Source organism: Musca vetustissima, unplaced genomic scaffold (genome assembly GCF_032173495.1).
Source record: "Musca vetustissima isolate MV318-11 ecotype Yass unplaced genomic scaffold, APGP_CSIRO_Mvet_v1 utg13468, whole genome shotgun sequence".
Taxonomy (NCBI): domain Eukaryota; kingdom Metazoa; phylum Arthropoda; class Insecta; order Diptera; family Muscidae; genus Musca; species Musca vetustissima.
This window is the reverse complement of record NW_026883289.1, coordinates 24,669-49,376: the sequence shown is the minus strand read 5'-3', so window position 1 is coordinate 49,376 and position 24,708 is coordinate 24,669. Positions and strand designations below refer to the sequence as shown.

The 24,708-nt window shown below is 32.6% G+C and overlaps 1 protein-coding gene across 1 annotated transcript; it reads right to left on the bottom strand.

The window, feature by feature from the left end:
* Window positions 1–1,785: 1,785 nt before the first annotated feature.
* On the bottom strand, window positions 1,786–3,116 carry LOC133330128 (tigger transposable element-derived protein 1-like). The gene is made up of 2 exons (XM_061538603.1): window positions 3,009–3,116; window positions 1,786–2,688 (listed from the first exon to the last, which is right to left on the bottom strand). The coding sequence occupies exons 1-2, from the start codon at window positions 3,114–3,116 to the stop codon at window positions 1,786–1,788; spliced, it is 1,011 nt and encodes a 336-aa protein (XP_061394587.1).
* Between the last annotated feature and the right edge of the window lie 21,592 nt (window positions 3,117–24,708).

Here is a 24,708-nt window from a genome sequence, read left to right as displayed (position 1 = left end):
TCGTCTCTCATCATCAATTCCGTATAAATTTCCAGTATTTGAATAAATTTATGTCGTTTTGTAACCATTATTATTGTCCGCAGGAATGTATTGAGTATTAACATTGTCATATACGTGTCATGACTCTTATCGGCGATCGGTTTTTCGGTACAGTATTTTCCGGTTAATTGACCCTACGGTTAATTGGTTTCCACGCTTAATTGAACCACATGATGGGTCAAAAATATTTCATTTCATAGTAAGCGGGTTCGGATAATTGGTTCCTCGGTTAATTGAACAAAAATTTGTGCAAATTTTGATGTGCAATTAACCGAAAAATACTGTATACTGTAAATCCAGCAATTGAAATAAAATTAAAAAGAAGAATGGCATATATAGGAGAAGTATTGACGCCAGTTGTCATCAATGAGAACGGCCCACAATTTTAATATTTTCACACACCACCACATTTCGACATCCTCATTACTTTCAATGACGTTTTTATGTTCGGTTCTTTCCGTAATAACTTCATTTTACTAGTAAATTGCGGTGGTATGTTTCGGGAGTTAGGTAGCGATACGACTGTTTTTTTTTTTAACTTTTCACTGTCATGTTACCCAATCACCTTCTGGTGTATTTCGTCAATACCTAATATTTGAAACATTTTTCAATTATTAATTAAATTCAATAACTTATTCCAAAAGTTTCCAGTTTGGAAAGTTGAAACACAACTTTATGTTCTGATTAGTTTAAGGTTAGATGTTGCTACTAAATAATAGCAGTGTGAAACGAATGACAATATTTTTATTGCTGCTGTATAAATATACAGAACACTTATATGCACAACATTTTTTAAAAGTTACTGTTTGCACGTTATTTCATGCAAATGTTAATAGTGTCTGCGCCTCAAATGGCCCATCTATCGAATACATGTTTTAATGTTATTTTCCAGTGTGACAATTAAAGCGGGCTCCGCATTTCATAATGTATTTATACCCTTCACCACTCTGTGTTACAGGGTATTATGTCTTTGTGCATATGTTTGTAACAGGCAAAAGGAAACGAAATAGACACATGGTTCCTTTTGAGAATATGCATATACACCTAATTCTGTTGTTACACGATAGAATTGTTCCCGAGAAATTCGTGTAAAAAAATCGTGTAAAAAAAGATACTGGTCAAGTACAAAAATAATTGATTGGTTCTAGACCTCAAAAAATAAGTTAAAATTAGACTAAATAATATAAAAAAATATTGTTGTAGTTATTTTAGGAATTTATTTTCGTTTTAATTTATTAAATAAACTAAATTATAATAAAATAAATTAAAATTTAGATTTCATAAAAAAATAATACCAGAATTCATTGCCGAAAAACTTAAATAGCATAAAGTACAACCATAAGAAAAAATTAAACATTAAACAATTTTATTTATTGTCACTGTCTGATAATAAACGTAAACGTTTGCACTGCCATCACTGGAATGATTTTGTTGATCATTATCATTTCTAGCCGACTGTGTTGGGACATCAGTAGATTTTTGAACGAAATCAGTTATCTTAGATTGAGTTTTATTTCGTGTTAACTCATTTTAAACTTCCCTGTAAGATGCCATTAATGATTTCAGTTCACCTTGAAATTTGGCAGCTCGTTCCTCGTCATGATCATGTTGTTCAAAATGACTACCTAATTTTGTAGCGAGATCAAGACCTTCTTTAATTAGAGATGCTTTCAAAATTGGACGATCTCTTTCGTCACTGTCACTATGTTCTTTATCATAACGAGTCTCAAGGGTGAGATCTATAATTTAATTTTCGCTCAAGCTTTCATCTACCAACAATTCTTTTACATCTGCTAACGATAGGTCATCGAATCCATCCCCACCGATTGCATTGGCCATTGTTATTATATCAGCAAGTTCAGCGTTATTATCGATAACAGGATCTTTGCATTTTACGCATTCTGGCCAAATATTTTTCCAACACGAGTTCAAAGTTGATGGCTTTAATAAATCTAACGCGATCTTGACTTGATTAATGCAGTCCATTATAGAAAATTGTTTCCATTCATCTATGGCTGATGATTCCTCATAATTATCAAGTTTTTCTAAAACATAATGAAATGAACTTCTTATGTAATACGTTTTAAACGTAGCAATTATCTCCTGGTCTAGTGGCTGTATAAGGGAAGTGGTATTAGGCGGCAAGAAACAAAATTGTACGTTTGGGTACTCCAAAACTGGATGGCCTGGTGCATTGTCTAGAATCAAAAGAACTTTAAATTCGAGACATTTTTCTTTCATGTAGCGCCTAACTTCTGGGATGAAGTGCTTTTGAAACCACTCTGTGAAAATTGCACTGGTTACCCAAGCCTTTTTGTTCGCCATCCAGTGTACAGGCAATTTTTTGAAATCTACACTTTTCATGGAACGTGGTCTTAAGGCACGATGTACTAGGAGTGGCTTAAGAATACGTTCTTCTGAAGCATTGGAACAAAACAACAACGTAATACGGTCCTTTGCTACTTTAAAACCACCGGCTGTTTTCTGCGATTTTGCTACATAATTTCTTCTAGGCATTCTCTTCCAAAAAAGGCCGCTTTCATCTAAATTCCAAACTTGGTCTGGAGTATATTCTCCATCTTCAATAATTTTTTTTAGTTTTTCGGGAAATTCTTTAGCAGCCAATTCATCAGCGGATGCAGTTTCTCCCTTAATTTTTATATTGTGGAGAGCGTGTCTTTTTAAAAAACCAGTCATCCAACCAGTACTTACTTATGTTGTTTTGACTGAGATGATGTATCTGGATCAATTTCCTGGATACGTTTATAGATTCTTAATGCTGTCTGCTTGATAGCAAGTCCGTCTACTGGTATTCTCTTTTGGGATTTGTCTTCTATCCAGATTACCAAAGCTTTTTCCATTTTCTCTTTAACAACATCCTTTACATACGATGATGACTTTGCACTTAATTTTGTTCCAGAACATACTGATGCTCTAATTGCAGTTTCATTTTTTTTAATTGTTCTTACAGTAGCTTCATGGATTCCGAAATTATTTCCCACAACCGTTGCGCCTTGTCCCGTTGCAAGTTGATCTAAAATTTTGATTTCGATATCTAAGCTGATCGCTTTCCTCATTTTTAATGCAGGAGAATTATGTAACATGGGTGTGGCTACCAAAATATATTTTATTAATCAAACATGCAAAAATCTAAAATTAAATATTTGAAACTAACCTGTTATTGGTCTACCAAAATTATATGAGCTTCTACTTTATTTTACTTAGCACTTGTTAAAAATCAGCAAAAACTAACGATCTTTCAATTATAAATGTCAAATAGGAACTAAATTGTGTGTACAATACATTATGTACCTTTTTACTTTTTCAATAAATCGGGAAATCCCGCATTTCCCGTAAAACAGCAATTACGCATACGTAGACATAACTCAGAACACACACCAGAATTATATAAAATGTTGCCATATCAGAAATTCATGCCATGCAGGGTTGTTACTCTAATTAAGGCAGGGATGTTTGAGCAAAAGCATTCCAGAATTTTCTTCAATAAATAAATAGTTCATGTAAAAAAAGTAATTTTGTTTTTTTTTTTTATTCGTGTTATTTCAAATTATGTCGTGTAAAAATATAAATATTTTTTCGTATTTACTCGTATTATTTCAAATTCGTGTAAAAATAATTCGTGTAAAAACAGAATTAGGTGTAATCACTTTCTGAGTCGATTTACGCATGTCCGCCCGTCCGTCCGTCTGTCGATGTTAAATTGTAAACAAAACACAGGTCGCATTTATAATCCAAATTGGATGAAATTTGGCATAGGTCACTTATTTGGCCCAAGGACGAACCCTATTGAAATTGGGAAAAATCGGTTCAGATTTAGATATAGCTCCCATATACATTTCGCCCGATTTAATGTAAACGGCCCTATATATTTTTCGATTTGCACGAAATTTGGTACAGCGTAATGAATATTGTCTAGAATGATGTATGTCAAGTTTCCTGAAAATCGGTTCAGATTTGGATATAGCTTCCATATATATTTTCGTCCGATTTAAGGTAAATGGTGTACCAAAGTCTCAATATATAGTTCGAGGTAAATAGTGCACCAAAGTCCTTTTATATCCTTCAATTTGCACAAAATTTGACACAGCGTATTGAATTGAGTCTAGAATGATGAGTGGTGAGTTTCGGCAAAATCGGTCGAGATTTCGAAATAGCTCCCATATATATGTTCGTCCGATTTTATGTAAATGATGTACCCTATATCTACTTTGATTTGCACGAAATTTGGCACAGCGTACTGAATTATGTCTAAAACGATGTGTGTTAAATTTCGTGGAAATCGGTTCATATTTAGATATAGCTCCCATATATATTTTCGTCTAATTTTCGGTAAATAGTGCACCAAATTCCCTTTGCATCCTTCGATTTGCACGAAATTTCGCATAGTGTGCTGAATTAAGTCTAGAACTATATGTGTTAAATTTCGTAAAAATCGGTTGAGATTTAGATATAGCTTTCATATATTTTCGTCCGATTTTAGGTAAATAGTGCACCAAAGTCCCTTTATATCCTTCGATTTGTACGAAATTTGGCATAGCGTACTGAATTGAGTCTAGAATGATGAGTGGTGGGTTTCGGGAAAATCGGTTTAGATTTCGACATATCTCCCATATATATTTTCGTCCGTACAATATACCCAAAGTGTTGAAGGGTACCATATAATGGGCCAAGTCCGATTTTACTACTTTCCTTACTGGTTCCTTTTGAGAATGTGCATAGAATCAGTTTCTGAGTCGATTTATGTATGTCCGTCCGCCCATCCGTCCGTCTGTTGATGTAAAATTGTAAACAAAGTACAGGTCGCACATAAAATCCGATTTCGATAAAATTTGGTACAGCTCATTTATTTGGCCCAAGGACGAACCCTATTGAAATTGGTGAAAATCGATTCCGATTTGGATATAGCTCCCATATATATTTTCGTTCGATTTTATGTAAATGGTGCACTATAGTCCCTATATATCCTTCAATTTACACGAAATTTGGCATAGCGTACTGAATTGAGTCTTATTTTTGTCAGATTTGCGCGAAAGTGTGCAGAACGTACAAAAATGAGTATAGAATGACATATATTAGACGGACTTCATGTTTATTTGGTTTCAAATAATTTGTTGTCAATTATTAACAAATATGACAAAATTAAGGAGTTTAGGACACCATTTACTTAAAATCGCACGAAAACATTAATGGAAAGTATATTTCAATCGATTTCAACGAAACTTGTTACAGATTAGTTTATATTAATTTCAGCACTTTGTGTACATGTCGGCCATATATGGGAGCTATATGCAAATCTGAACCGATATGAACGAAATTTGCATCACGTTAGGTTATACTAACTTCAGTACGTTGCACAGTAAGTTAGAGTAGCATGTTTTCTTGGATCAAATCAGGGAAGCTATGTTAGGATAATTTTTCTTTATTTTTCTGTTACTACCATTAAAATAAGTTTAAAAAAATGTTTTCTAAGTATATTTGAGTATAATTTTATTAAGTAATGCCAAATATCAGTGCAGGTATATAGTGCAAGGCGTACAATATGAGAACTTAAACATTGAATCTTTAAGTTGATCATCCGCAGCCAGGGATGCCCGTATGACGAATTTTCAGGTTTTCTACTGTCGAAAAGGTGTAAACGTCGAAAAAGGTCATATACCTGTATAAAATGTAGTAAAAGTCATTTGTTTCAATATTATCACAAGAACATATTTTATGTTTACTGTATATCTGGCTATTTTTCACTAAAACTGATAAAAAATTCTGAACTTTTTGGAGAAAAAAATTTTGAAATTCGATTTAAATTTGATAAAGCATACGTTATTTCCAAATCGATAAATGTAAATAGTTATTTTATCAAAAACCTAATGGTTTTGAGTGAGTTTCCGACGTATTTATTATACGTATGTATGTCCGTAGCATCACCAACTTCTGATAACTGCTCAATATGTAAAAAGGCATTTGACACAATTTTTGGTCCTTGAATAAAAGACTTGTGCAAAGTGGTAGGCATATTATACCTGTATTGTGTGCATATATTTGAAATTTTTCATTATTAATCTCATGGCCACTGGATACAGCAATAACCATCACGTGCATTTTGTATTAAATTAACATCTATTTTTATTATTTCTGCAAATTTTTTTGCGTTTTGGTGCGCTTTTTTTATTTCTTTAGCTAAAAATGTCATCTTGTCTGAGCGCATGAATTCATCATAAGCTTCGACGATTATAAAAAACAACGTTCAAACTTGTATCTATAAAAAATGCTAATAAAAAACCCTTTTACCCGATTACTTGAAACTGCACAACACAATCACTATTTGTCAAAACAAAGAATATTATTAAAATAAACAAAAACAAAATATTATTGTAACAAAGAATATTATTAAAAGAAACAAAAATAACAACAATAATATACGGAAAAGCACAAATAATTAGAAAAAATAACATGAAAAACATGAAAACACAACACACAACAACAGCACCAGTCGCGAGGTCAATGTGACTTTTAGCTAATTTGACTGCTGCAACACTTGTATTAAACAATGCATGGCTTCTAAAAGGCACAAAAGGGCAGCGTAAAATTTAGCAATATAACACAGTCCTCTTTAATATAAACTAAAAATTATGACACGAATGTGGACGAATAATAAGTATTTATCCATTTAAAATATAAAAATATTAATTTTTTTGGCATTTTCAATATAAATAACTACATCTAAATCACTTTTAAACACAATTTGATACTCAAATGTTAACCAAGTATTTGCAAAATAACCTGCACTTCATGGTTCCATTTAAAAATGTTTATCTTTCGCAATACTTTTTAAAATAAATAAAATTTTCAACGGGAACGTTTTCGCTTTTTTCAGCTGTTTCTGGCACACAAATTTCTATGAAGTTTGACTTTGAAGTTTCACTACAAAAACACCAGACCACTTTTGACATTTATTTTAACGACAAGTGATGTAGAATTTTGTATACTGTAACCGGGTGCAAAAAATTTAACGATACTTAAAATTTTATTTTTTAATGAATCCAGGAAAACAGGCTATTCTAACCCACTGTGCGTTGTGCAAAATTTTGTGTCAATCGGTTTAAGTTTGGGTATTTGGTGCACCATATACCTTAAATCGGGCGAAAACATATATGGGAGCTATATCTAAATCTGAACCGATTTTCGCGAAATTTGCACACATTATACTAGACTCATTTCAGTACGCTATGCCAAATTTCGTGTAAATTGAATGATATATTGGGACTTTGTTGCACCATTTACATAAAATCGGACGAAAATATATGTGGAGCTCTGTCCAAATCTTAACCGATTTTCACCAATTTCAATAGGGTTCGTCCTTGGGCCAAATAAAAGAGCTGTATTAAATTTTATCCAAATCGGATTATAAATCCGACCTGTACTTTGTTTACAATTTTACATCAACAGACGGAAAGACGAACGGATGGGCGGAAGAGTATAACAAAAATGTTAAAATACAAAAATTTGTATAAGTTATCCACTTTTTAACCGATTTTTTTTTTATTTTTCTCATTTTCGAAAGCTTATTTCTCTTCCTTGTAATATAGTAAAACTACTACGGCTTGATATCATAATTTCATCGTACATTCCGAAGAAAAATAAATTTTGTGTTTTCATGCGTATTTTGCCACATTTCAACCACTGTGTGTTTGAACTTTTTAAATTATATAGATTACTTTCTTACTGGTTTTAAATAATACAAATATACTTTTTCGCAACAATAAATTTTATATTTATAACAAATAATTGTGTTTGACATATCTAACTTCAATGACCCCTATGTCATATCAAATTAACATGTAATGACATTATACACGCATACACTTCTGACAACGTGCAACAAAAACTTCTATTCAAGCTTCTATTTGAAATATGAAGGAAATGACGACCGGATCATTAATACCCTATTGAAAAAATATTAAACTTAAAGCCGAGCCAAAAAATGTCATAAGAAGGCTCGTTTATGTTTTATAGCCAACATTTTTTGCAGATTTTCACTTATATTGGGTAGCTTCAAATTGTAAGGTAATTTCAGACAGAATGTGGAACTTAATATGCCCATCGTTAAATATTTTGAATGGAGAATCGTTACTGTTGTTGAATATTCATGTATCATGAAATTGTTATCGACACACTTGTCCAATTGTCACACTACACACGTGATGGTTGTAGATTTTTATTTCCTCTGGGATTTTTTGTTGCACTTGTTGTAGTAAGAGCCATAAATCCTGTCTCTGGGTGAAAATGCAATTTTACATTTACAGAGGCAGACATGAATGTGCACTTTAGCACACAAATTGTAATAGAACGCTAGGATATATTTTGAGGAGATATGGATAGACCCAAAGAAAAAAACTCCTTCCCACACCAATGACCAAAATCAATTTATAAATTAAAAAGTTTACGTCAAATGGATAATGCGCTGAGAATTAGACCTGCCACATTGGGTTCTTTTAAACCTTCCTACTAAAAATAATCATTATCAGTCCACGTTTTGGCATTACTCCCAATGACGTTGTCACATTTTTCCCCATATTCGGAATTTTTAAAGTTTTACACACATTTTCAACGATATATTTTGTATTTTTTATATGGTTATATAGAAACGGGAGAATAAATACAATAAACCTACAACTGTAACTATTAAAAGTAGCAATATTTGAAACTAAAGTTTTGTTACAAAATGTTACTTCCTCATTTCAAGTGCACAATATCAATCAGACCAGTAAGTTCAGACCATTCATGGCCCCCACAAATAATGTGGTGTTCGCAATACTAACAATAACGGTTTCACTAGTTCATTGAATTTCATATCGATGATACTTTTGTAGCACAACAAGCACATAGTCGTAAAGAAAGTCAATAAAATTGGCCGGAAACCAATTGCATTTGAATATACTGTCTATGATTCGAGTTTATTTTCTATCAGATAAAAAAATATAATTTTTTTATTGTTTGTTGGGTTTTTATGGTTACGAAGAGAGCACAATTTTTAGAATGATCTGAATAGATACTATATATGTAACAATCTCTTAATAATATATATTATTTCAAAATTCATTCCTTTCCTTAATTTTAATTTGGTTCTAAAATATTGGCCAATAGTTTGAAAATGTGTTAATGCATTGTACTAGTAGCATACATATTGTAAACAACTTATTTGTTTTATTTTATTTTGTTTTCATTTCATTTATCAAATAATACTAAATTATTTTTGCGTGTCAATGCTTACATTATTACAAAATATTTTTGTTACCAGCATATCAAATATTCATACAAACATATGTTTCGATCATATGTAAACACTGTAAACACATAAATATTGAAATAACTAATTCACCGCAGTTTTTACATAACTAAATCGCTCCAATTTTTCATAAAATATTAAAGTAAGTAATACAATTCCAACAATTTTAAAAACCAAATAAATATTTTTTATGAGTCTTCTTATGTTCTCCCCCATTTGTCAATATACTGAACATCTATTCAACATATGGAATCTAAAAGGTGGATCGATACTGACAATTTCTTTGGGGTAAAAAAAAGGAAATTAACAGAGTACTGCAAACTTCCGAATGGTGGCTGATGTGGGCAAATATTGATCAACTCTGGTATGAATATTTGCTACCCAATAAGGACCCTAATATCAAATTAGAGTCATTGCGTGTTAAAAACGTCCTTATGATGCCGGAAGGTGACCCAATGTTAATAGATTTGTGTGCGAATTTTTGCCAACAAATCGGATCTAACATTTCAAACCATCAAAAGTTCCAGAACATCAAACAATATCGTTTGCTTGTCAAATAATAAGACAATTCCATTGAGAGAGTCCAAACAAATAAACTAAATTTCGCTGAATGGTCATATATCAACGCATTGTCATCTTCTTCCTAAAGTCCTTCCAAATACCTGCCAATCATTATGTGTTTACACTTTACTAAATGGTTTGTTTTGGGATATATGTCCTCAATGAGACATTACAATTTCCATCAATGTCCCAAATGATACATCAAGGATCAACTAAAACGTGTTTATTTGTTTGTCGTTTATGAAATGTGTTCCACCAATCCTAGTTCTAGCCGTAGGAATAGTTTATTGGACGTGCACATTTTTGCTGACAAATTTCGCTGCCGAACAACAAAAAGTGTCAATTCCATACAATTGTCACCATTTGCAACGTCAGGGGAATATGAGATAAAGCCAGAAGTGGATTTCCATGGTAACTGGTTTTCCTCATTATTGTTGTTTCATTGAAATGCCAAACGATGATGTTATGCCTATGGTGTAAGGGTAAACATTGTGGAAGGTAAAGCGTTTTTTTTTTCGTTTATGTGCTGAGTACTTCTTTTAGGATTGTTCAAATGGGGATTAAGTGGTGGTCATACAAAAATCATGATTGTGAACAAAGTTGAATTATCCTTAATGGCCCATCTATCGAATACATGTTTTAATGTTATTTTCCAGTGTGACAATTAAAGCGGGCTCCGCATTTCATAATGTATTTATACCCTTCACCACTCTGTGTTACAGGGTATTATGTCTTTGTGCATATGTTTGTAACAGATAAAAGGAAACGAAATAGACACATGGTTCCTTTTGAGAATACACAAAGAATCACTTTCTGAGTCGATTTACGCATGTCCGTCCGTCTGTCTGTCGATGTTAAATTGTAAACAATGTACAGGTCGCATTTATAATCCGAATTGGATGAAATTTGGCATATGTCACTTATTTGGCCCAAGGACGAACCCTATTGAAATTGGGAAGAATCGGTTCAGATTTAGATATTGCTCCCATATATATTTTCGCCCGATTTAATGCAAACGGCCCTATATATTTTTCGATTTGCACGAAATTTGGTACAGCGCAATGAATTTTGTCTAGAATGATGTGTGTCAAGTTTCCTGAAAATCGGTTCAGATTTGGTTATAGCTCCCATATATATTTTCGTCCGATTTAAGGTAAATGGTGTACCAAAGTCTCAATATATACTTCGAGGTAAATAGTGCACCAAAGTCCTTTTATATTCTTCGATTTGCACAAAATTTGGCTTAGCGTACTAAATTGAGTCTAGAATGATGAATGGTGAGTTTCGAGAAAATCGGTCGAGATTTCGATATAGCTCTCATATATATGTTCGTCCGATTTTATGTAAATGATGCACCAACGTCACTATATCTACTTCGATTTGCACAAAATTTTTCACAGCGTACTGAATTATGTCTAAAACGATGTGTGTTAAATTTCGTGGAAATCGGTTCATATTTAGATATAGCTCCCATATATATTTTCGTCTAATTTTCGGTAAATAGTGCACCAAAGTCCCTTTGTATCCTTCGATTTGCACGAAATTTCGCATAGTGTGCTGAATTAAGTCTAGAACTATGTGTGTTAAATTTCGTGAAAATCGGTTGAGATTTAGATATAGCTCTCATATATTTTCGTCCGATTTTAGGTACATAGTACACCAAAGTCCCTTTATATCCTTCGATTTGTACGAAATTTGGCATAGCGTACTGAATTGAGTCTAGAATGATGAGTGGTGAGTTTCGGGAAAATCGGTTTAGATTTCGACATATCTGAACTTCATGGTTCCATTTAAAAATGTTTATCTTTTGCAATACTTTTTAAAATAAATAAAATTTTCAACGGGAACGTTTTCGCTTTTTTCAGCTGTTTCTGGCACAAAAATTTCTATGAAGTTTGACTTTGAAGTTTCACTACAAAAACACCAGACCACTTTTGACATTTATTTTAACGACAAGTGATGTAGAATTTTATATACTGTAACCGGGTGCAAAAAATTTAACGATACTTAAAATTTTATTTTTTAATTAATCCAAGAAAACAGGCTATTCTAACCCACTGTGCGTTGTGCAAAATTTTGTGTCAATCGGTTTAAGTTTGGGTATTTGGTGCACCATATACCTTAAATCGGGCGATAATATATATGGGAGCTATATCTAAATCTGAACCGATTTTCACGAAACTTGCACACATTATACTAGACTCATTTCAGTACGCTATGCCAAATTTCGTGTAAATTGAATGATATATTCGGACTCTGGTGCACCATTTACATAAAATCGGACGAAAATATATATGGAGCTCTGTCCAAATCTTAACCGATTTTCACCAATTTCAATAGGGTTCATCCTTTCGCCAAATAAAAGAGCTGTATTAAATTTGATCCAAATCAGATTGTAAATGCGACCTGTACTTTGTACAAGCTTACATCAACAGACGGAAAGACGAACGGATGGGCGGAAGAGTATAACAAAAATGTTAAAATACAAAAATTTGTATAAGTTATCCACTTTTTAACGGATTTTTTTATTTTTCTCATTTTCGAAAGCTTATTTCTCATCCTTGTAATATAGTAAAACTACTACGGCTTGATATCATAATTTCATCGTACATTCCGAAGAAAAATAAATTTTGTGTTTTCATGCGTATTTTTCCACATTTCAACCACTGTAACTCAGCCAATCCTCAATCGATGTACCAAATATAGAGTAACTACAGATAATGTGGACCACCATTGACATGTGACATGTTTTGGAATTTCATGTTTTGGAAAAGCCCCCATTTAATGGTACCGCTGTGTTTATACCAAACAGCGCGTTTCAGACGTAATTAATAGGGCTTAAAGAAGTGTATTAATAGGCAAGATTGTAATTGATGAATTGAATTTGTTTAATCAGGCCTCGTGTATCAGTGTTTGAACTTTTTAAATTATATAGATTATTTTCTTACTGGTTTTAAATAATACAAATATACTTTTTCGCAACAATAAATTTGATATTTATAACAAATAATTGTGTTTGACATATCTAACTTTAATGACCCCTATGTCATATCAAATTAACATATAATGACATTATACACGCATACACTTCTGACAACGTGCAACAAAAACTTCTATTCAAATTTCGTTTTGAAATATGAAGGAAATGACGACCGGATCATTAATACCCTATTGAAAAAATATTAAACTTAAAGCCGAGCCAAAAAATATCATAAGAAGGCTCGTTTATGTTTTATAGCCAACATTTTTTGCAGATTTTCACTTATATAGGGTAGCTTCAAATTGTTAGGTAATTTCAGACAGAATGTGGAACTTATATGCCCATCGTTAGATATTTTGAATGGAAAATCTTGTTCGTTACTGTTGTTAAATATTCACGTATCATGAAATTGTTATCGACACACTTGTCTAATTGTCACACTACACACGCGATGGTTGTCGCTTTTTATTTCCTCTGGGATTTTTTGTTGCACTTGTTGTAGTATGAGCTATAAATCCTGTCTCTGGGTGAAAATGCAATTTTACATTTACAGAGGCAGACATGAATGTGCACTGTAGCACACAAATTGTAGTAGAACGCTAGGATATATTTTGAGGAGATATGGATAGACCCAAAGAAAAAAACTCCTTCCCACACCAATGACCAAAATCAATTTATAAATTAACAAGTTTACGTCAAATGGATAATGCGCTGAGAATCAGACCTGTCACATTGGGTTCTTTTAAACCTTCCTACTAAAAATAATCATTATCTGTCCACGTTTTGGTATTATTCCCAATGACGGTGCCACATTTTTCCACCCAAGTAACTGTAATTTGTCGTTGTAGAATTATTTCTAAGTAGGTGCTTATTGTGACAGCTTCCATATAATAGTTCATCCCCATATTCGGAATTTTGAAAGTTTTACACACATTTTCAACGATATATTTTGTATTTTTTATATGGGAGAATAAATACAATAAACCTACAAATGTAACTATTAAAAGAAGCAATATTTGAAATTAAAGTTTTGTTACAAAATGTTACTTCCCCATTTCAAGTGCACAATATCAATCAGACCAGTAAGTTCAGACCATTCATGGCCTCCCACAAATAATGTGGTGTTTGCAATACTATCAATAACGGTTTCACTAGTTCATAAAAAAGAGTCAATAAAATTGGCCGGAAACCAATTGCATTTGAATATACTGTCTATCATTCGAGTTTATTTTCTATCAGATAAGAAAATGTCATTGTTTCATTGTTTGTTGGGATTTTATGGTTACGAAGAGAGCACAAGAGCAAAATTTTTAGGATGATCTGAATAGATACCATATATGTAACAAACTCTTAACAATATATATTATTTCAAAATTCATTTCCTTCCTTAATTTTAATTTGGTCCTAAAATATTGGCCAAGTTTGAAAATGTGTTGATGCATTGTACTAGTAGCATACTTATTGTAAACAACATATTTGTTTTATTTTATTTTCTTTTGTTTTATTTCAATTCATTTATCAAATAATACTAAATTATTTGTGCGTGTCAATGCTTACTTTATTACAAAATATTTTTGTTAACAGCATATCAAATATTCATACAAACATATGTTTAGATCATATGTAAACACCACAAATATTGAAGTAACTAATTCACGGCACGTTAACATAACTAAATCGCTCAAATTTCTCTTAAAATATTAAAGTAGGTTATACAATTCCAACAATTTTAAAACACAAATAAATATTTTTTATGAGTATTCTTATGTTCTCCCTCATTTGTCAATATACTGAACATCTATTCAACATATGGAATCTAAAAGGTGGATCGATACTGACAATTTCTTTGGGGTAAAAAAAAGGAAATTAACAGAGTACTGCAAACTTCCGAATGGTGGCTGATGTGGACAAATATTGATTAACTCTGGTCGGAATATTTGCTACCGAATATCAAATTAGTGTCATTGCGTGTTAAAAACGTCCTTATGATGCCGGAAGGTGACCCAATGTTAATAGATTTGTGTGGGAATATTCGCCAACAAATCGGAACTTAACATTTTAAACCATTAAGAGTTACAGAACATCATACAATATCGTTTGCTTGTCAAATAATAAGACAATTCCATTGAGAGAGTCTAAACAAATAAACGAAATTTCGCTGAATGGCCATATAGCAACGCATTGTCATCTTCTTCCTAAAGTCCTTCCAAATACCTGCCAATCATTATGTGTTTACACTTTACTAAATGGTTTGTTTTGGGATATATGTCCTCAATGAGACATTACAATTTCCATCAATGTCCCAAATGATACATCAAGGATCAACTAAAACGTGTTTATTTGTTTGTCGTTTATGAAATGTGTTCCACCAATCCTAGTTCTAGCCGTAGGAATAGTTTATTGGACGTGCACATTTTTGCTGACAAATTTCGCTGCCGAACAACAAAAAGTGTCAATTCCATACAATTGTCACCATTTGCAACGTCAGGGGAATATGAGATAAAGCCAGAAGTGGATTTCCATGGTAACTGGTTTTCCTCATTATTGTTGTTTCATTGAAATGCCAAACGATGATGTTATGCCTATGGTGTAAGGGTAAACATTGTGGAAGGTAAAGCGTTTTTTTTTTCGTTTATGTGCTGAGTACTTCTTTTAGGATTGTTCAAATGGGGATTAAGTGGTGGTCATACAAAAACTATGATTGTGAACAAAGTTGAATTTATCCTTAATGAAGTTGAGAGAGGGGAAACCTAATAGAAAAGCTAGATAGTAGATATACCTTGCACAATATGTTTAATTTAACACTAGAACGCCGAAGGCAGTCATTTTGACCGCTTTCCAATTTCAAGTACAAAAGCAACTGTGCATTTAATTACACTTTTTTTAAAATTTGGTAACTTTTTGTACCTCATAGAATTACGGTTATTATAAAAAATTCACGAAATTGTAAAAAAAAGTGTCATTAAATGCATAGTTGCTTTTGTACTTGAAATTGGAAAGCGGTCAAAATGACTGCCTTCGGCGTTCTAGTGTTAAGGCCACTTAGAATTAGTCGGATTCTTTTTCTTTGGCAGAAATTTAAATTTGAGGACAAACACAGAGAAGATTTTCATAGAGAACTCCGAAGGTCTTGTTGCATTTTCACCATAGGTGGTTACAATTTTTTTCTTTATCAGTACCATTGGCACGAAATTAGCACGGACTTAAAACATGCTACTAAAATGACATCTTATGAGTTTCCTTTAAATCAAACAGGTTCGAAATGTATTAAAGTCTCAAGGACAACATATTAAAAACAAGGGTCAGTTCAGTTAATCTTTTAGGCATTTGACTCTTGTCAAATAAATGTCTTATCTTTATTAATATGTCAATCATGGTACAATTATAAAAGGTAACAGCAAATCCCAGCTGATTTGATTCAAACGTAATACTAGTGTCAATATGAATTTGACAAATTATGTTTTTAAAAATCACCCAACAGGAAAATTGGGAACGCATACAAATTGAAATTAGTGCACATTTTGGCTATTTGCAGGTTTTAAGAAAGATACCCCTTCCCTTCTATGAAGCAATGAATGTGAAGTGATTCATTTATGCAGTATTTCATAATTCTAATAAATGTCACCCCTTGGTAGAGGGGCTGTTTTCCAGTTAAGTTGGTATGTTTAAAAACATTTTAATATTTCTGATGAAAGAGAAAAGGCTTAGGACGTGATATCTAGCTAATAAACTTATTTAGATACATGGGTTTTTATATTTTTATAGATGTTTCTGTAATATTTCAATTCCACTTCGTAAGTATTTCGCGTATAAAACTTTTTAAATTTTTAAGACAATATTATTAAAAAGTGGATAACTACTAACTACTGTATTATTATAGAAATGTTTAAAAATATAATGTTTTTAAAAACTGATCGAAAAAAATGAAAAAAACTATAAAAAGTACATTCGGGGTACATTCGGCATTTTAAAGTGGGGCACATTCGGCCATATACAGATTGTGCAATATTATTTCCTTAAAAGGTTTTTGAGTTTGTCTTTAAAATTAATCCTTTAATATGGTCCGAAATTGCATATATAAGATCAAACGTACTTGTATTGACGAAAATGCGATAGAAAACCCTTATTTCTGATGTTGTGTGCGAGCTTGAGATGTAAACGTACGCCGTTAGAAAATAAAGCCCTATAATTCAAACATTGTGTGGCGTATTAAAACCAAATAGAGCCTTTAGAGGATCAGAATTTCAACCAGACTGATAGCGATGACAATTACCCGGCTATGACTATGTTGCCGAATGTGCCCCATCAAATGCCGAAGCTACCCCGGGTTGGGGCACATTCGGCAAATTTGACTTTTTTTACAAAACTGTAAAATTTTTTAACTAATACTATTTTTTTATATATTTTTGGTACTATTTTTTATAATTAAGTGTCTGAGGACAATAATCAGCCATAAAGTTGTTATATATGTTGAATAAGTACTGAGATATAGAGCTCTAAAAAAAACCTGTACTTTGTTACATGTATTAGCCAACCGAAATTATTATATATTCTCAAATCGTCATTTTAAGTATACCTCCAGAAGTAACAATGATTGCATACTGGTTCCTTCTGTTTTTAATGCCAAAAAACTTCTTTGAAATAGATGTATAACTCATTTTCTATTCAACTCTGGTAGCCCTCTCATTGCACTCACTATATTCAATCTCTTTTTTCAAGATTTATTTTTAACTTAAACGAGAAGTTATGTGACTCAGACGTGCAACGAATCATTTGGCCATTGAGGTTTTGTATCCAACACCCCCGCCATACCACCAAATACTTTGCCATAGTGTGGTAATCACACTGTCGAAATATGTTTGGCTGACCAGCGCCAAGCATTGTTGCATAACAAAAGGACAACATTAGGAGAATGATTTAGCATTGAGGTTGTATTTGTAGTTGCAATCATTTAGATATACATTTCAGCAATTCTAACGATTTAGTATTGTGCTGCTAGTCTTTTGTTTGCCACCGAGAATATGCCTTGAAAAATATTCTTTAAAATATCGGCGCCTTAGGATATACGTATTTACGCAAAATTCTGCCTCATCGAAATATTGGTTTTAGACCCCATGTTTCCTTGGACAAAATCCGCTTCAGAAAATTTGAAGTCTATTTAAACCATCCAGCTGGTGCGCACCATAACTATTGAAGGGAATAACCGTTTTCATCCAGACTTTGCATATAGTAATAATTCTTTCAAACTTAGTTTAAGTTCAAAGATGCGGAATATCGGTCCACTCCTTCTGGTACCTCCACCACAATATGTTCAGATTTGGGCTAAAAATTAATTTCATAATATCATGCCAACTTACAATCCGATTTGAACCAACCATTGTACAACCTATTATATTTATCGAACCTACATCAAGTTCGAAGATGGGACCCATGATCCACTCGTCAATATTCATAGATACAACATTAGGTTAGATCAAGTCCAAATATGGGACTAATTTGTCCACTTCTTTTGGTACCTCGCCCTCCAACGGTCAACATTTATGATATTTATAAATCCAATATTAAGCTAATTCAATGAACGATTTCAACCTTACTTTGCACAACTTATTATCTTTACCAAACCTAGATCAAGTCCGAATGTGGGACCCGTTGACTCTCTACTTCTGGTACCACACTCAGATCATATTTTTATTTATTGTAACCTACATGGTAATGTTACATGATAATGGCATACGAAAGCAATGTTTCTAACCAACTTCCACTGCTAAATGATACTTCCACCTGGTATGTACTCCACCAATTTTATCTTCAAAGCCATCTTTCCACTCATGTTATGAATTATTTACATATGAAACCAGCAGGGAAAGTAGTAAAGTCGGACGGGCCGACTATATGATACCCTTCACCACTTTGGGTATATTCTACATATGGAAAATTACAAAAAAATTTTAAATTCCTTAAAACGTAGGTTTACAAGCTTATAACTCGCGAAATATGAACATTTCATTTCTATTAAGGGAACCCCCCCCCCCCATTCTTGAATTTAAATTTTCAAGATTTTCAATGGGCTGGTAAATCAATACCAATGCTTGTTAAGGTTTGTAACTTTGCACATATATATTTGAAGATTTAAAAGAGAAGAAAAATAATTTACAAAAGATTTTTGTTATTGTTTTGTTGTTGCTTTTTGTAATTAAAGAAAAGTCCTTATTTTTGATGGCGGGCATGATAACTCCTAACTGCAACATCAGAATCCGAAAATTCCAACGGTGTTAGAAGGAGTACATGTCTGGCTCTCGTATGAACCAGAATTATTGACTTCGCTCTAAAATTAACAAAATGGTGACCTTTGAAAAAATATTTTTGGAAAGTCGCCAATTTTTTACCAAAAACCAAGTTAAAAATAAGGAAGATTTTCAACGATTGGCTTTATCCTAGTTCATACTATAGCTATACACTCACAGAGAAACGTGTACAAATTTGGAATTGATTGGGTTATTAGTTTTTGAGTCATCGTGCCCGCCATTCGCAAAAGAGAACCAGTAAGGAAAGTAGTAATGTCGGACTGGGCCGACTATATGATACCCTTCACCACTTTGGGTATATTCTACATATGTATCCGCCTTTTTGAAAGAATTTTGACATGAAATTGAACTAACTTAAATGTGTGATTTTTATGTCTTTCTGGAACCTATTCTAAATTTCATTTCATTTGGGTATGTTTAGAGCCGTTTGCGCACAGTGGGATAGATTTGTGTAAATCGATTTAAAGCAAACTCGGCACACGCTATTCGGTATGCTGCACTGTTTAAAACTTAATCTCAATCAGACACCCATTGATATATGGAAGCTACGATATATCTTTATCTAAACCTATTTTAAGCAAACCTGCCAGATATTAATTTATATTAACTTCAGTACGTTGTGTCAATCGGCCTAGCTATGGATCTTTAGTGCACGATTTACTTAAAATCGGACGAAAATAAATGTAGGAGGTGTACACATCATTCTAGTCTTAATTCAATACGCTATGCCAAAATTCGTGCAAATCAAAAGATTTTCAGGGACTTTGGTCCCTGAAAATATGGAAGCTATATGGAAGCTATATCTAAATCTGAACCGATTTTCACGAAACTTAGCGCACGTCACTCTAGACTTAATTCATTGCACTATGTAAAAATTCGTGCAAATCAAATGATATTCAGGAACTTTGGTGCACCATTTACCTAAAATCAGGCGAAATTATATATCTAAATCTGAACTGATTTTCATGAAACTTAGCACACATCATTTTAGACCTAATTCAGTAGGCTATACCAAATTTCGAGCAAATCGAAAGATATATAGGGACTTTGGTACACCATTTACCTTAAATCGGTCGAAAATATATATGGGAGCTATATCTAAATCTGAACCGAATTTTCCCAATTTAAATAGGGTTCGTCCTTGGGCCAAATAAGTGACCTATGCCAAATTTCATCCAATTCGGATCAAAAATGCGACCTGTACTTTGTTTACAATTTAACATCAACAGACGGACGGACATCCATAAATCGACTCAGAAAGCGATTCTATGCATATTCTCAAAAGGAACCATGTGTCTATCTCGTTTCCTTTTGCCTGTTAGAAACATATGCACAAAGACATAATACCCTGTACCACAGTGTGGTGAAGGGTATAAAAACGCGTTTAAAGTTTGAGAAGCCCTTTAGCCGTCACTTGATGCTAACACAATAAATCGGCTATATCTTCAAGAGTTCTTGAGATTTTCACTTGAAATTTTGTAGGGACATTCATTAATTAGTGTAGATTCGAATTATATCAAAAAAATGTTTGCACGCACAAGTGCTACGTTACAGAATACCCCATGGAAAATATGGTTCTAATATATGATTTTTTAGCTTCGTTTAGTGAGTATCTCATGAATGTGCTTACCGTAGTGTGTAAATTTTTACAAAAAAAAAACTTTTTTTTGAGCCTAAATTTAAGAAGTTTCATTCAAATACCGTGGACCCCCGCGTGATTTTAGGTACCTTGAATGTGGGTAACACTGCAAAACTTATTTTGACAAATTCGCGTATATAGTCGCGTTTTTATTCGAATTGATTTAAAAAAAGGTCAAAAATACATCGATACGCGAATAATATATGCGTATTTTATCCAAAACCTATTGTGGCGGCACATCTGCGGTTCTTAACCAATTCTTTTATTTTGTGTATTTTCATAGGATATTACTGAAATCTGATGCTCATAAAAATCGTATGCACGTTGCGTCATTTTTATTTTATTTTTTCCATAGTTTGGCCGCTAAATGAAACCTCGAAAAATTCATAACTGTTGTAAAAATTGATTCGTTTTATACGAAAATTGCATGCGCACCAACTGATTTTCAACGACTACGCAATTGCATCATTTTTAATGTTGATCATTTTGCAGTAAATGCAACTGCAATATATTTGGTCATTTTTAAAGTCAAACCTCTTAACAAATTGGTATTTTGGGTTGTTATTTAGTAGCAAATATTCCTACCAAAATTATGAACAGTGGTTCAGTATTAAGGATAGCTTCTTTATAACGTTGGTCCCAAAATTAATGACATTAAAACACTCAAGTTTATTACTTAAATTTAAAAACATTGATAATAGAATTAACGACTTTATGTGTTACTCAAAATTAGAACATGGCTAGTTGAGTCATGAGCAACAATATGTTATAAATTGTGTATATCGTTAATACAATAGTGAAATGTTAAACTCTACCTCCAAGCAGTCTAGTAAACTGAATTAAACCACCACTACACATAAAAAATATCAACTCAATTAAGATTATTATCTTACACAGTAAAATGTAATTCTAAGATACTATTGTTAAACACTCACACAGGGGCTTATTTCGCAGGAAGTTATGTATTTTCTGAAATGGTCATCTTAAATGCCAATAAATAACAGGCCACATCCATAAAGATCTCTTTTTTTATACCCTTCACCACTCTGTGGTACAGGGTATTATGTCTTCGTGCATATGTTTGTAACAGGCAAAAGGAAACGAGATAGACACATGGTTCCTTTTGAGAATATGCATAGAATCACTTTCTGAGTCGATTTGTGCATGTCCGTCCGTCCGTCTGTCTGTCGATGTTAAATTGTAAACAAAGTGCAGGTCGCATTTATAATCCGAATTGAATGAAATTTATTTGGCCCAAGGACGAACCCTATTGAAATTGGGAAAAATCGATTCAGATTTAGATATAGCTCCCATATATATTTTCGTCCGATTTAATATAAACGGTCCCTATATATCTTTCAATTTGTACGGAATTTGGCACAGTGTAATGAATTAGGTCTAGAATGATGTGTGTCAAGTTTCCTGAAAATCAGTTCAGATTTGGATATAGCTCCCATATCTATTTTCGTCCGACTTAAGGTAAATGGTGTACCAAAGTCCCTATATATCTTTCGATTTGTACGAATTTTGGCACAGCGTAATGAATTAGGTCTAGAATAATGTGTGTCAAGTTTCCTGAAAATCGTTTCAGATTTGGATATAGCTCCCATATATATTTTCGTCCTATTTAAGGTCAATGGTGTACCAAAGTCCCTATATATCCTTCGATTTGCACGAAATTTGACACAGTGTACTGAATTAAGTCTAAAACGATGTGTGTTAAATTTCGTGGATATCGGTTCAGATTTAGATATAGCTCCCATATATATTTTCGTGCGATTTTCGGTAAATAGTGCACCAAAGTCCCGTTGTATCCTTCGATTTACACGAAATTTCGCATAGCGTGCTTAATTAAGTCTAGAACGATGTGTGTTAAATTTCGTGAAAATCGGTTGAGAATTAAAGTTAGGATAGGTTGGAGAAAGAGGGAACATAGACATGCAGTTGTTAGGATATATATGTACAATATACCCAAAGTGGTGAAGGGTATCATATAGTCGGCCCAGTCCGACTTTACTACTTTCCTTACTGGTTTGAAATGGGATACCTAAATACATCAAATATACGTCTCTTATAATCGAGGCGAAAATCTTTCTTCTGAGACAGATTGCAAACATATCAAATTACAAACTCCATACATTATTTTTAAGATGAGATATAAACGAAATAATAATCAATAAGAAAAATCCATAATTAAAAAGATCCATTTAAGGGAACCCCACCCATTCTCGATTTTAATTTTTCAAGATTTTCAATGGGCTGGTAAATCAATACCAATGCTTGTTAAGGTTTGTATCTTTGCACATATATATTTAAAGATTTAAAAGAGAAGAAAAATAATTTACAAAAAATGTTTGTTATTGTTTTGTTGTTGTTTTTGTAATTAAAGAAAAGTCCTTATTTTTGATGGCGGGCATGATAACTCCTCACTGGAACATCGGAATCCGAAAATTCCAACTGTGTTAGAAAGAGTACATTTCTGGCTCTCGTATGAACTATGATTATTGACTTCGCTCTAAAATTAACAAAATGGTGGACCTTTGAAAAAATATTTGTGGAAAATCACCGATTTTTTACCAAAAACCAAGTTAAAAAATAAGGAAGATCTTCACCGATTGGCTTTATCCTAGTTCATACGATAGCTATACACTCACAGAGAAACGTGTAAAAAATTGAAATCGATTGGGTTAATAGTTTTTGAGTTATCGTGCCCGCCATTCGCAAAAAAATGTTTAGAGACAAACGCGTTTAAAGTTTGAGAAGCCCTTTAGCCGTCACTTGATGCTGACGCAATAAATCGGCTATATCTTCAAGAGTTCTTGAGATTTTCATTTGAAATTTTGTGGGAACATTCTTTAATTAGTCTAGATTCGTATTATATCAACAAAATTTGTGACCCCGAGAATGGGGGGGTCCCCTTAAAGATTTAAAGGTAAATTTTGAAGATTTTTTAGAAGGACACAGTATTATTTTTAACAACATATTTTTAAAATGGTTCAAACAAATGCTTAAAGATGTTCAATTGTTCTCAATAAACATTTTTTTAGCATTCATCATTAACAACAATAACAAAATTGCTGAAGATTATTCTGTGTGGCAAATATATGAGACCACATCACATGAAATTGTGGTTGATTGAAAAGAAAATACCGCAATTTATTGTCGAAATGAAATATTTGCTTTTCTTTTGTATTGATGTCGGATCATTTTCAAAACATGTACATGTGTGCCAACAAAGCAATAAATATTTGTTTGTTGTTATTGAAAATGCGTCAAAGCATACGGTTCATACAATTGATTTTTTATTTCATTGGAACCAATTACTATAGAAGAATATAATTTGAAAATGTTCAACTATACATATTAAATGCTGTTAATATACAAACATATAGAAAATAATACTTCGTGGTTTTAAATGGAAACACAAATAAACATATTTAAAAAAAATCCCAAGTTAGCCCTATTTCAATATAATATTTTCCAATGCCAAAAAATTTTGTTTTAAAGGTGTGCTAATTAAATTAACAACAGACGCAGAGGCCGACACTCCACAATGAAGAACATTTTAACTTTGACAATAGAATAACGCAAATTTGTATTTTATTTACGAAATAACCCATTTTTTACAACTAAAATCGGATCATACTATAAATAGAAATATAACAAAACATTAAGATATACTGACAACTTTCACGTAAAGCTCTCACCAACTAACAAAATTCCAAAATGATTTTTTTTGGAAATAAAACATAACAACTTAGAATTACAGAAATATGTCTTATCACTGAAATTTATTATTGGGACATGTGAGCGTATAAACCCAGTTTTGTTTTCAATGAAACATATATTATACTAGCATATGCCCGCTACTTCGTTAGGG

Coding starts and splice junctions, on each gene's coding strand:
- LOC133330128 (XM_061538603.1), bottom strand. CDS start 3,116: ATGAGGAAAGCGATCAGCTTAGATATCGAAATCAAAATTTTAGATCAA. Junction 2,689..3,008: donor TCGGAATCCATGAAGCTACT/GTAAGAACAATT, acceptor ATAAAAATTAAG/GGAGAAACTGCATCCGCTGA.